Here is a 14,949-nt window from a genome sequence, read left to right as displayed (position 1 = left end):
CTTCCTGAGATTTTCTTGATAAATCGTTCGTTCCTAACTAGGTTAACTAATCCCTGAATAGTCCCTTCCTTTTTTTTTTTTTTTTTTTTTTTTGGCAGGCATTGTTGGGTGGAAGAGCAGTATGGGTTTGGAAAAAGCTTAGATAGAAGTCCAAGCCTTTCTTGTCAGCTGATGTTATCCCCTTACCTGTTTCCTATGTGCTCCTGTCCCTGAAGGAAAATGTGCCCAGGCTTTTCAGCTGCTTCTCTGTCTCCCTTTTGCTACATCAGTTTGAAAGCCTGAGGGACTCAATTAAACGTGGACTTGGTTGTTTCAGAAATAGCACTGCGGCTGTTTTCACCAGTTGGTTTCCATCTTCACCACTGATGCATCTCTGTGGGATGCTAGACTGCACGTCCTTGAAAGGTTCTGGGGTTGTCCTTGCCTCCCAGCTTTCATCTAATTAAGGAGCTTGTGTGTGTGTGCTGTGCCAGGTCCTCAGCTGTGCCAGGCCCCTGATAGCTTGGAGGAACTGTGTGTTTTCTCTTTGGACCAGGTGAGGATTAGACCCGGATCTAGTTTAGGGAACATTTAAGCAGCAACAAAGGATGCTTTCTTGGATTTATTGTTAAAGTTGGAAAGGGATATACAAGAGAGCAGCTGATATAAATGCCTGTTTGCTCAGCTGTGAATGTAGACCCAATAATAATTCCTTTCTCATGCTGAAAGGGATTTTGGTTATATTCCCCCCCACCCCACTCCTTCAGTCTAGAACTTGTCAGGCTGAAAGCATACAAATTTTAGCATCTGGATTTGCAAGCTGATTTTCATATTTGTAATATCTGTTGTTTAAGAATTGGTGTGGATATAAAGCTGCCTTTAATCTCCAAAGTCAACTTTATGCTGATCCTCTTTACGTTGATATTTATTCTGCTCTCTCCTCTGTAAATACTGCTTTCTTTTAAAAAAGGGGGGAAATACTCCTTTCTTCAAAGTTCCACTAAGGAATGAGCAGAGCTGGACTAAATTGAGGTACAAGCTTAGTAGATGGCCTCTGGCAGCAGACAGCTGGTTGTAAAATGGACACTATCTCACTCCCCCTTGTTTACACAGTCTGTGCCAAAGTTGACAAACTAGACTGGCTGCTGGTATCTAACTGGTGGTGAATGATGTGTAGCAGCTACTGTGAGAAAATCACAGCAGAACATGTGCAGCAGGAGTGTTACAGTCCATTTCACCAGCAAAAAGATGTTTTTGTCTTCATTGAAGTTACTGTCCTGCAGTGATTACTTCATTTTGGAGTGTTCCTTAACTTGTGCTGTAAATGTCAGTTTGGAGCCTGAACACAAGATCTAAGTAGGCCACTTAAAAGGGCAAAGTAGCAAGTCATCCTGGCCTTGCATTGTGTGCCAGTCATTAGCAGAACCAAAAGCATTAGTGCGTTATCACGGAATATGCTGAGTTGGAAGGAAGTTGGAAGGACCAATCAGGCTCATTGAGCCCGACTCCTGGCTCTGCACAGAACACCCCAAGAATCACACTGTGTGCCTGAGAGCATTGTCCAAATGCTTACTGGACTCTGGCAGGCTTGGTGCTGCCACCACTATATTTATAACTAGCAGTCTTGGATGTGTTCCTGTCTCAAAAGGGGGGAAACTACAAAATACCTTTTTGCATTATGAAGTCCTCTGCCTGTTTTGGGTAGCATGACCTCGTTTTACTGTGCAGCTTGCAGCTACCTACACAAGGGAGTGTTTGTCCTACAGTACATGCAGTACCTAAAGAGAGGTACCTGCTGTCTCTCTTTAAATAACAGATCTGATGGCACAGTCTTTTTCTGAAAAGAGTAAAACAATCATGTAGCTGGTAAGAGACCACAAATTTCAAACTGCCTTACAAATTACTTGATTCCAGTTTGCCATGTTTATCCTTGATGTACTTGCTATTCCTTTGGATTGACATATGCAATATGTTCTTGGGGCAAAAGACATTTTGGTCTCACTGGTCTCAGGAGTTAGATATACTAAGAGGTATGCTAACTAGATGCTCAGAAGTACTGTGATTGGGTACTGTGGTTAGAGAACAGTTAAAAATGTATAAAGGATTTGAGCATTTCTTGTTACTCATTGCTAAAAGTATTTTTATTAGAAAAATGCAAGGTTGGAAGAAAAAAGAAATACGGGTAAGTGTTGCTCATTGAGACATGATGTGAAAAGTAAACAGAATAATGATGAACTGTGTGGTAGCTATGGCCTATTCACACGTGGTTGACCCTTTGGAAATCATTGCCTTTTTGACAGTGGCTGTGACTGAAACTGCAGGTATCAGGGGTTTTGTCCTCTTTTTAGGTATTTACATTTAATATTAAAGTCTTCTTGTCTGTTTCCTGTTCACTCATAGAGTGCAGAAGGAGAGGAAATACACAAGGACATCAGACTATAGGTCAAAATTAGGCTAACTTGAATTGTGTGCCTGTGACAGCAAGTCTGAAAAGGTAAAACCTGAAATGTGCAGATCCAGTTTGTGAAGTGTTTGGTAGCAAATGCAAGGCTTGGCTTTTCCTCTGCTTAAGTTGGTTACTGAGATCCATTCAGTCTTTGTATTCCTGAAGCACTGTCTTCCCAGCACCTCTTTTTTGCTCTGATTGTGGTGTGAAACTAACTCTGCAGAATAAACAGTTTGGCTTGTACAGTTCTGTATTGCAGCCTTTGACATACTTAATACAGAAATACATCACTTACAATCCACGTGAGTTCAATTGTGATCAAACTGAAAAGTGTTAAGGGAAATCCTTATGTCAGTCGGTGTAATGTTACAGTAGTTTGAAGCTAATGTGTGATCTATTTCAGAGAGCTATTTTGTGAACCATAAAGAATTTAAGTAAAATAAATGGAAAATGTAACATAGTTACAATGCAGACAGCAGGTTTCAGTGATTAGGTCTCTAACAAAATTACATTAATTTTGGCCAGGTTAAATCTACACTGAATATTAGGCATTATTAAAAAGTTGCTGTTTGCAAATACAGTAATAGCAATGTCTGTTAAAGGCTAGGATTTTTTTACCTGCCATAAAATCAAGAAGTCATTATTTGCTTTTCTGTACAGCAGTTTTTATGCATATGCATGAAGTATGCCTATTTAATATGGCATGAAAGGAGTATTCTCTCATACTTTAGGCTTAGTGCTAAAAGGCAGAAACACGTTAATGTGTGATGCACTTCCCTCTGACACTGAGCTATCACAGAACTTAGAGCCACTGTTTTGTCTTCCTGGAAAGCCCTTGGTGCTGCATGTCTGTCCAGCTTGGTTAATGGTTACTGGAAGGCAAGCTTCATTGTGGCATCCCTCCAGTAGTTGGTAGCTAAAGAGATGGAAGTTTTCTAAAACATCTCTAGTAATTTATTTTTTAAAAATTAAGCCTAATGAGCTTTAAAGCAGTTTAGTCCCTCAAATGACTTAAAGTTGTCTGGTTGGAAAAAGTCCATGACACAAGTACTATTTGGTATGCAAAATATTTTAAACTTACTTTTGAAATGGAGCTAGTGGGAGCTACCTTTCTGCTGGAAACTGACTTTCTTACAGCATTTAGTGCTCAGTCACTTGGCAAAGTGAACGGTTGCAAAGGTGGTAACACTAACTAGAAATTGCAAGCAGGCTTTTGCAAATTTTTTTTGTTTTGAGAAATGAGTTTATAGCTTGTATACTAGCTTTCAGACAGGTTTCATTTGTTCAAATAATGACAGACATAGCTGAGTTAGTAAAATGGTAACAATCAAATCAGAGCTTTACTCATGTGTACCTTTGTTTACAGCCTTGTGTTAATCAGTTTTCAGAGATCCAAGTAAAAGAATCAGCAGAACTGACCCTTTGAGCTTTGAAATAGCAAGTTTTATCCTGATGCACTTTGAAATTGCTGAGATTAAAAAAAATTCCCTGAAGCAAGAAATGTAGTATCTTGTATGGTTCTTAATTTCTCTGTTTTTGTATGCCAGGATACCGGAAAAAGATGCAATTAATGGAAGAGTCAGTTTTAAATTAGACTTGATTGTGGTTGCATGGGGAAAAGGAAGGGCACTTAAGAGAATCTTACCAGAATCACTATAGCAACAGCTCACTTCATCATTCCCTGTGTATTTTCTCAGCCTGCGATACTGTCTATACAGTATTAGTGATATTTTTATTCAAAACCAATAATTTAAATTATAAGTCCTGAATTGTTAGTCACAGAGAGCTGTGTCCCTTACAGTCAATAGTTTGGGGAGATATTGGGTTTTTCATTATTGTTATTTTTATGACGCAACCTTTTCTTCGTAATCATCACTCTTTGAGTGAATTTCATCTTTATGGTGAAAATAGTATAGATTTTTCACATGTGTGAGAAGAAAATTGGATTGTCTTTTTTTAAAAGGATTGGGAGAGGTGAAAGGTGGTGGGTAACTATTATCCTGGGAAAAGGAGAAAAATAAAAGTACTCTATTCTAAAATCTGTTTATTTGGTTTCCTTCATTGCAGTTCGCCTCATCATTTTGTTAAATCAAAAAGGGGCGTTGCTTTATTCATAGTTTGCATTTGAAATAAAACTGAATGTAATAAATTTATTTCCTTCATGAGACTAAAGCAGGCATCACCTTTTTTTGGTAGCAGTATTCTTTCATCTAGGAGGATCCCCAAGTGTCCATTTCTTCTGAGCTCGCTAGTGACCTTCCCTTTAACCTAGAACAAGGAATTGTGTTGATACTGGATTTTTAAATGTTAAGGTCTTCAGCTTCTTTGAGTGTCATCCTATTTCAGGTTAGGCATACAGAGCATGTTAAGCTAAACTGACACAGACTAGGTCACATTCTTCTTAGAAGTGAACTTCCATTGGAGTTGTGCCAGGGAGTGCATAATTCTGAAGTACTATGAATCTTCATGACTAGGGTAGCTTTTTAGGAAACACATTTAGCAGCCTCAAAGAGTTTTCCCAAGGACAAAGAGTTTATACTGAGTATATGTTGTTTGAGCCTTGGATTTGCTTTTTCAGTCTGAACTAATTATAATAAAGATTTGAAGCATTTAAGGTATAGGATATTAATCAGGTTGCCTGAAGGATTGCTGCTTTGTGCTTTGCAAATATTTCTAAGGAGGTTCAGGGCTGCTTGGTGTAACCTGCTGGCAGAAGGTTGGAAGAGCAGGTCCCCTGCAGTTCTGTTATGTTGACTGCATCTGGATGGAAGGATTGATAAATAATTCAGATTTTTTTTTTCAGGAGTACCAGTAGTTGTTTAAAATATTGCAATACCAGAAATACCAATAAATTGGTTTAAACTTTGCCATAGGCTCCTTATCTGTTGTTTTGCTATTTCTTTTGTGATGGCTCTTAGGTCTATTTATGTGTAAGCAAAGTATTTATGCTGTGGTAAACTGCTTGTCCATTCATACATTATCTTAAGACTTAAAAAATTTAGGATTTTGCAACTCTTTGATCATACTGTTTTTTAAACTTTTAATGTAATAAGGGTTATTCCTTATGTTTTACTCTCGAAGATGCCTTAAATTCATCGAAAGGAGGAAGAGCATTTAGTGATAAGAGGCTGACAACAATGGGTAGGAAAAAAAGAAAAACTGTCAAACTAGCTAGGTTAATAAAGAGTAAACTACATCCTAGCTGGTATATGGTGAATGCTGTGTGATAGTTACTGTTAGAAAGAGACTTTGAGAAGCTGAGCTTTCTGTGCATTAATGTGGTTTTGAGCAATGCAATAGCTACCCTGAAGCAACTGAATTTTCTCCCTTCAGTTGTTGGTAGAGGGAAGTTACCCAGGTGATATTTTGAGTCTTCCTAAATAAATGTGTAGTAGGTACTTCTAGCCAAAATATCTACTTTTCCAAATCTAGTCTTATTACTAAGCTTAAGGATTAAGAAATAGGTAAACTTGTAAAGTGAAATGAAAGGAAATAAAAACTTAATGTGGTATAACATGAAACAAGACATGATACTGAAAATATTCTTAAGGTCTCCTGCTCAGCCTTGATGTTTGACTGTGGTTCTGTACTGTCGTTTCTCCACATCTGATCATTTAGGTCTATTTTGGGGCCATCGTCAGACATGCATTAGTGGTATAAGAGCTCTGTGCAAATCTTGAAAAAAATGTTGTGCATGAAATATGAATTCATGTGGATGTGGAAGGAGCTTAGTTTAGAAGAATTAATTACACCATCAAAGCAATCAAGTTAAATAAATTCAAAATATAAGACAGGGGAAAGTCAATAAAAATTAGAATACAATAGGGGCTGAATATGTGTTTTCAGGGAGTCTGCAAACCAATTTTCTGCTTGAAAATGTGTAAGATTTTGCCTCAGCCCTAGACTATGGTCTGTTACAGTTGTCATATCTAATTTTTTAACCTGTCCTATTACTGCTTTTGATAATGGATTTCTTAAAGTACACATACTTCTTGAGTTTTTCATTTCAATACAAAAGCAGTATGTTCCCTCTGTTTTTGAGTGTAGGCACTTAATGTGTGAGGTATTTCCTATAGGACTGGTAGGTTTACACATCAAATTATTACATGATTTATACAAGAAGGAGGAAAGCTAAAAGGGCAGGCAAAGAAAAGATGGAAAAATACAGTTCTGTTTATTTTAAAAAGGAAATTTCTGTCAATAATGATTGCTCTTCCAGGATTGTTTTCTTTGACACTGATGTATAAGCAATGCCTCTGGGTCCATTTAAAATGTAGATGATTTCCCCCAAAGCTTGTGGCTTGAAATGACAAACAAAGGGGGAGTTCTGGGTGACAGCCTTCCAGTTTCCAAGCTAAGCCTGCCTGGAATCCATTTGATCATTATGCATTGTAGCTGAAAAAATGTGCCTGGGAAGAAAAAAACATGACATTGTTAATATGCTTCTCAGCTCTGTATGACTCATGTAAAATGTGGAGTTGCTTTGGATTCATTCCATTGAGATATCTTCTTCCTGGTTTGCAGTGATATTTCCTATTATATTTATTAATTTTAAGTCTCTGCTTTGCGTTGGACTTTGTAGAATTGTAAGTGGATTAGAAGAAATCTGGCACTCTTCCTTCCTGTTGAAAATATATGAACATGCAGACCCATGTTTCTCTCTAGTTTTAAAAGAAGAGAGATAGGAAGTGTAGGATGTATGGATCATTACAAGATGCTTTATCATTAGGTCAGGTAAAGGTGGAGAAAGGAAGGATCTCTTCATTCTGTTTCACAGAGCAGGGGAGAATGGGGAAGAGAAAAATAGTGTCTTGCACAAGGATAGCTTCTGGGAGTACCAGTAATTGGACTGGCCCTTAAGAAAGCCATGGAGTACAAAATGGAATTTGTGATCAGCAAAGAACGGGAACCGATCTGCTGAGCTGGTTTTCCCTCTATAGTACCCAGGAGGAGCAGAGCGCAGCTCTTCCTCATGGTATGTCACTTCTACAGCACTTTCTCTTCTGTAGTGCAGCAAATTTTCCTTCACCGTCTTCCTCATTTGTGACTGTCCCCAGAGCAATGAAGGGCCCTCTGTCAACCTAGGGAAAAGAATGCAGACCAGCAGGGGGTGGTTCTGTTTGCTCTCAGGTTTGCTGCATTACTTCCCTTGAGAAGACAGGGTGTGTGAAAGCAGCTAGAGTGCATCACCACTTGATGGCACAAACAAAATTGCAAGACTGAAATAAATTAGTAGGGCAGGAATTCAGCTTTTCTGCGGTGTGTGAGGACCAATATAAATAAGTCATGCTTGCTATAGTAGTACAGCACCCCATGAAGCACTCTCAGCATCTGTTAAACTTTTTTATTGTTCAGTTTCTTTCACACAGCGTGAGTACCCCAGCACAGTTGAAAATAATGAGCAGTAGGGCTTTATGTGGTAACTTAGTGATCTGACAATGTAGCCCAATGTGCTGGCCTGTTCTGGTTGCCTTGTACTGATGCTGTACACTCCTATCTCTTCTTCCAAGTTACAATCATTTTGCAAGTACAAGACAACTGTTAGTGAAAATCAAGTTTCTGGACTGCGTAATTTGAACAGCCTTTAAAAAGAAAAAGAATCCTCTTGAGTACTGCATTGTCTACTTTTAAATTCACAATGAGCTTGATATTTCAGGCTCTCCCTGTATTACCAGTATTTCTGGTTTTATTCCCCATGGAGGCTGATGTTCTCATTCAATGACTGGAAGGATGACCATATTGATTCTTTAGCCATTAGCATTAAAGTGTACCAACAGAGAGCTTCTCTAATATTGTTACAGTTCCTTCTTGTTTTTTTTTTTTTTCTGAACACATTATAAGAATCTTGGGCTTCTCAGGTTTTTATTAGTTCTCAGAAAAATGAGTGTCAGCACCAGACATCTGCAAGATAACCTTCTGGTCTCTCCATTAAACACACAGCAGTTGCTTTGATTTCCTTTATTTAATTCATTCTGAATCCTCTTTTTTTTATGTAGTTTTAACTTCCTTCTGTCTTTTCATCTGTCCTTGAACATATTGCCTTGCTTAATTATATCCTGTTTGGTGGACATAGAGAAGGAGGAGGATGTTAATGCTTGTCAAAATGATGAGCAACCTCCTCTTTTTCCTGATTCCATTTAAAATAAAAGTGCCTGCAACAACATTTGTTTGATTTTTTAATTGTAAAAAACAGATACTCTGTTGGTTTCTCTTCTCAGCTAGTACAACAGAGACAGAACTTATCCCAGCATTAACAATTAAATCAAAGCCAATTAAAGTTTGCAGTGTCATTGTTCACCTTTCATTTCCAATTCTCCTACAACATCATGGATTAATGGAAGTGTCTAGTGTTGAGGGGTCTTGTACATGCATATATATTGCATTCAGACACCAGTTCCCTCTTCATTTCCATGCAACTAACTTGTAATTAATTGTTAGGATTAACCAGAAAATTACTTTGTTGAGAAGAACTTTAATTTTTATTTGCATAACACCTAGGGCAGGCAAGACGTGATTTGAGCATAAAGATCAGTATAAAGATATTAATAGTAACATACATACAGTAATTATGTATGAAAAAATCTGTGGTTGTCATACACACACACGTACATGCGCAAAAATCAGTCCCAGCCCTATAAAAGCTGATGTGCAGATTTTTTACAAGGTTTTATAACATATGTCTGGATTTTGTGCATATTGATTCCAGCAATGAGTGTTGATCGATGATTGGCTTCATTCTGTTTCTAGGCTATATTATATCCCTGTTAGGCCTTTTGCTGTCCAAATCCAGTTTTACTCTGAAACCTAGAAGATTCCATTACAGCAAGCTTTAGCAATCCCAGGGTGCAGGAAGTATTGGAGTGCTCTTTCTCACTGTGGTGTACTCAAGAGAATAAACAGAACTGTGAAACAAAGTTGAATATTCAAATGCGTTAAAAACAGCTGGTTGGGTTGTTTGTTGTTGTTGTTTTTTGAATACTTGCTTTTAATTTGCAAAGATTGTATTAGTAGAAAACGTAAATATTTGAGAGTATCAGCATCACACTTTTTGAAAGACAAGTCTGTTGTTTTCCACTGGTGAAACAATATAAGCATTTAATGAAACTTGAAAATATGTCAGCAGCATTATTGCTGGGTGCTGGTGTTCCAGCTGGACCCTTCTTAAATTGCTGGTGAAAAAGTCTGTAGCACTTAGATAAGTTTTTCATCAAAGTATGATTAAATCCAAATTCCTGTAACTGAATTTGTCCATGACACAGGACTTTAGTGAAAGCAAATATACATTCTTGCTACTCTTAAGTATTTGAGCTCCAGGGAGAAGTAAATGGAAAGCAATTACAGCACCAGAATGCTTGTAATTTAATATTCAAAGCATGCTTTTCTTTGGCTATTAAATTCTAATTTAATGGGGAGATTTCTATGCCACTTACAGTACTTATATTTAGACTCTGTAGTTGTTTAGATCCACTTTTGGCATGGCTGTCTTCATCGTTCTGAAGGCTGCCTAGCTGCAGTACTTTTCCAGCCTTGGTCATGTGTGTAGCCCTCAGTGACAGACAAGAGATTTACTGAGGGGGAAAGGGGATTGGTGGCCACATTAATCTGATAAACGTTCTGGAAAGCACGCTTACTCAGATGGAAGAGTCTACCCTGCCTCTAAATGGTGCTGCAGCTTGGCTTGGGGCTACAGCATCTGCACATGAGCTCAGCTCAGTCCTTGGTGTTCTTTACAGAAAGTGGCAGTCACTTCTGTGCTGGGGGCTGAGATCAGTTTTTGTTTGAATTGAGAAAGACTGCATACATCTCTTCACACAAGAGTATGAAATTCAGCTCAGAACCAAGGCAGCAGCTCCTACCACTGAACTTTTAACTGATGCTTGGATAATTGTCAAAGCTAAAGTTCCATGTGCTTTTTGTCACCATTTGTTCAAATACAGAGCAAAGTGTATGTGTCTGAATAAGGATGCAATTAAATTAAAAGTATTTAATTTTACAAATTGGTGGAGCGCAGGAGTGGTTTGCCTTGGAAGACTGCTGAAGTTATGGCATGAGGTGTCTCAGAATAGATTAAACTGGTGCAGAGAGGCGAGGAAAGGCTTTCCAGCAGGTTCCTCGTGCATGAGCTATGCCTCACTGATGAAACATTTCTAAGGCAAATGGAGCATGCAGCAGCCCAGGGATGACCTGTACTGAGGCATAATGAATTCTTAACTGGAGAAGTGAGGCATGATTTAGAAAGCGTGAGAGACACCAGATTACACAAGCTCCAACGTTTCAAATGCGGATATATTTTGATGTAATTCTGATACTTGCTGACATTATCAGTCATAGCTCTTTGACAAGCACAGCAACATTATACATCAAAATGTTATATAATGCAATCTTACACAATCAGAAGGACAATGTCAGAACATACTACAGTATTTACACCAGTCTCCGTTGGTCTTCATAAATGTACCAAACTGTTATTTTTTGGTATTCTTTTTTTTCAAGAAAAAAGCAATAGGCTTTCAGGAAAGTGAGAAGTTTAAATATTATGCATTTGTAAAAAATATCAGATTCCCCTTTGTACATACTATTTACGTGCCAAAGTTTTGTTTCTCTTCCTTGAAAGGACTATCTGGAGCTCTTTAGAGAGCAGTGATTGACTGCCAAGTCAAACATGGAGAAATTTTTATCTGAGTTCACAAATTGTGAGGTTTTGAAACTCATAGTTGGGTTGATTACAGAGTTTGTTTATGTGGTAGCAGAGTCATATTGTCACCAGAACTTTTTTTCATCTTTAGGTTTAGGCATAGCCCAAATTGCTGGTACTTAAGAGACTGGACCATTCACAGCTGGATCAGACAGTGCCTAAAATACAATGCTCAAGATAAAGCCTTATACACAATACAAAACAAGGTAAGTTTTACCAAAAAACAGACACGAATATATTTGATTGGCTTTTGATTCAAGTGTGGCTTGACAGGAATTCCTGTTGCAGCCAGGTCCTGCAGACCATAGTTTGAAGTTCAGATTTATTTATCAGAATACAAATTACTATTGCAGTTGAATTTTAGCAATGGCTTTTTTACGGTTTTTAAATTCTCTCTTTTCTCAGAAAGCTTTTTGGTTTTAAATAATATTGGTGTCCAAGACGTGTTAATTGCAGGGGAGGCATAATAACATGATAGGCAGTACCATTCCTTCTGCAAAAGGCTCAGATAAAATGATAAAACAAATCCAGTGCATCAGAAGTTGGAGGGCCTACATCACAGGAGCCATGCTAATCTCTTGTGTTGTTTGACTGTACATTGCACCAATGTGCAGTGTCGTGGTTCTGCTCTTTCTGGTATCTGCAGCATTGTGCTTGCAAAGATTTGAACAGCACACTTGCACACAACTTCTTTTCTTTCTTTTCTTCAGGTTCAGTATGGAATTTTTCCAGATAATTTTACATTCAATATTTTGCTGGATTGCTTTATAAAGCAGAAGAAATATGAAGGTAAGAAAACACATACCATTACTGCATTCTTAGTTATATATATTATATTTATATTTATATATTTATATTTACAGAGTTTTTTTTTTAGACTAAAAACTTGTAGGCATATTTTTTCCTAAATTCAACATAAAATGCAACTTCACCTTCCCTTTAAGGATTTTCTGCATGTTTTTCTCTTGTTTTTGTTGGGATTTTATTTTTTTTATAGTTTTGAAACTTGCATGATTCACAGTTTCTACTGTTATTAATCCTATTGCAAGTGTAAACCATCTTCTTCGGTTACATCATTTTCAGTCTGACATATGTCGTACTGATATGATAGAACTTATTAGTGACAATTAATTAGAGTGTTACCAGAATTAAAATGTGTGTTGGTATTCGTCTTCCATACATTTAACTGTTCAAAAAGCTACATATATAAACTATTTGTGTAGGCTTTCAGACTGTCAGTGGAGCAAGCCAGCTATGCTGAATTGCCATATTGGAACTACCTCTCATGTTTGAGGACAGATAGTGATTTTAATGACTGATTTTAATTTCACTGCAGGTTTTCTAGTACTGTAAACTTGCAGTAAGGTTTCCTTTGCATAAAGCTCTTCTAAAACAGATAATAGAAAGGAACTGAAAGATTTTGCTAAACAATAAATTAATACATGCAATTTTTTTACTTTGGGACATACCCCCTCTGTCTTTGAATCCCCCCATAGTTTTTCTATATTTATTTTCTGTGTAAAGCTGAAGTCCTTTTTCCAAACTGTCCTTCCTGATAGGAGTGTCACTGAAACTACATGTAGAGCTTCTCTAGAGCATTGTTTGCTGAATAGACCATTGTGGATGATCTGTGACAACAGTTCTTACCCTTTGTACTCCAGTCACCCTAAGGCTAATGAAGTTAAGCCCGTTTTCTCTTGTTTGTAATCAAAACACAAGAACAAAGAAATATTTTTTTAAAATTTTTTAGTGATTGAAGAGCTGAGGAAAGAGCCAACTGAAATGTGTAGAGCTAAGATGATTTTAAGAACTCCTTGGCTGTAGTTTCATGCTGTTCAACCCATTCTTCCTTCTTGCAGTGTGTTTGAGCAACCCAAAGGAATAAGACTAATTCTGTAGGTGTATTCTAGTTGCAGGAAATGTTTTATTTTCTGTTTAACTATTGCAAAGCATACTGCAGCAATAAAGTGTCACTGAACATGAGTGGGTGCAAAAGGAAGATACGTATTGGAAGCTCTGCTGATTAAGTATTGTTTTCCTCCATAGATGCTATGTCAGTAGTTACAGAGATCATGCTCCAAGAAAGTTTTGATGAATTATCAACACAGCTTCTTTCTCTCTATGTTTTATACCAGTACCTGGCAACCAAGTCTGAACATACGGTAAGCTGACCACACTCAGAAAGATACACAAAACTTCTGCTTCCAAGTGTTGTGATGCAGTCAATTAGACATTCAATCATGAACATATTTTATAACCTCTAAGTTTACGTGGGGGATAAAAAATGGGGGAAATATTTTTTCTCATTATTTTTGCAACTGCAGAAGGAAGAAAGGAAAAAAGAAAGAACCAAGTATGAAAACCATCAAATCACTCGTCACCCCTTTTGCCCTTTCTCTGAAAGGGAGGGTGTGTAGGGATTTTCAGATGTAATGTGTGCCCATTTGAAGGACATGAACTGATACTTCAGTTCAAAGCAGACTCTATCGATTGCCGCTAAAAAAAGTCAGCTATTATATAGAATCCCATTGAGCTTAGTATTGCTCACCATCAGAGCTTGGTAACGGTCATGTTGCAGAATTATAATGCATTTTTACTAGGTTTTTTTAGTATCCCAGTTGGCTTTGGGAGTATAGCTTCTTATTACCTATCTGTTTGAAAATTAATTTTGTTATGTTTCTCCTAACTCCAGGGATTATGAGTTTATTATTTACAGCTTGCTTGCTTTAAGCCTGAATGACAGTTCAGGGTCTTGGAAGTGGCATTATTCTACCTTTGGAGAAGGGGCTCAGTCAGTAAAGGGCTCAGCCATGATCTCTGTAGGAAGCTATTTTTAATGTAATTTGCTCAAGCCTTCAATAGCATGTTGTCATCTATATAGCAAATGCTTGACACCTCCATCTGTGTTACATGAAGGATCTTCCAAAACACATTTTACAGGTGCCTTCAGGTTTTACCCAATTGGGTTGTAATTTGAGTTTTCACCAAAGAAGAGAAAAGCGCATTTACTGTTTTGGATATTCTCTTCATTCCTTAGAAATAAAGCATGCTTAGTCACTATGAAAAGCAAAGGGATGAAAATCTCATTTTTCCATTGTGTTTGTCCACGTTTGTATATCCGTACTGCGGAGATGCGCATTTGTCAGTATTTGTAGTGCTTCATGGAAGCTGAATGTGCAAGCAAAGGTGGTATGAACATAAGACATGTTTAAAGCAAGGTTATTTATATAGCTATGACTTATTTAATATGAATTTTGAAGTAATCCCATCCAAAGACAGCAATGAAATTATATTTTTATTCGTATACACCATTCAAAGTACCATTCAATGCCTTGTAATCTTCAGAACCAGTTTTCTGTGTTCGGTTCAGATGTAGGGGTAAAAATAGTAAGAAGAACTTTCTTGCAAAATTTCAATCACTCACGTATTAGTCTTCTGGAAAGGGAGTTGTTCCTCAGTACAGTCTGTACTGTTCCTCAGGACACATATACTGTAACTAAACTCTGGGCATGTTTAATGATTCTTTACTTTATTGCTGAGATGTGATGAAAGCTGTGCATGCTGTCTTTGCTGCCATTTTATATTTGTATTTGTTAAAGGAACACTTACTTAGTCGATACATTATTTGCAGTGGGAAGAAGAGAGAAATATTGGAGCTTCGCTATTGCTTACGGGTCTAAAGCAAAGTAACACTGTGGGTTTTAGTTCCCAGCTCTATGGCTATGCATTCCTTGGTAAGTTCTACCTCCCTCATTGTCAGCTTTCCCCTCTTGTCTTCAGAGCCTGAACTAAATTGGCATCTTTGTTTTATTAAAATGTAATCAAGGAG

General features: G+C 37.5%; 1 protein-coding gene across 2 annotated transcripts in view; it reads left to right on the top strand.

Moving 5' to 3' along the window:
- The window catches only part of MRPS27 (mitochondrial ribosomal protein S27), a 38,329-nt gene that overhangs the window by 15,057 nt on the left and 8,323 nt on the right, over positions 1 to 14,949 (top strand). For both annotated transcript variants that reach the window (XM_021531758.3, XM_085566532.1), the window contains exons 5-8: positions 11,212 to 11,326; positions 11,831 to 11,909; positions 13,167 to 13,282; positions 14,752 to 14,854. In XM_021531758.3, the coding sequence (XP_021387433.2) occupies positions 11,212 to 11,326; positions 11,831 to 11,909; positions 13,167 to 13,282; positions 14,752 to 14,854 (413 nt within the window). The remainder of the gene's footprint in view (positions 1 to 11,211; positions 11,327 to 11,830; positions 11,910 to 13,166; positions 13,283 to 14,751; positions 14,855 to 14,949) is intronic.

The sequence above is a fragment of the Lonchura striata genome, chromosome Z, assembly GCF_050655825.1.
Source record: "Lonchura striata isolate lonStrDom1 chromosome Z, ASM5065582v1, whole genome shotgun sequence".
Classification (NCBI taxonomy): Eukaryota; Metazoa; Chordata; class Aves; order Passeriformes; family Estrildidae; genus Lonchura; species Lonchura striata.
This window is presented reverse-complemented; position numbering and strand designations above follow the sequence as displayed.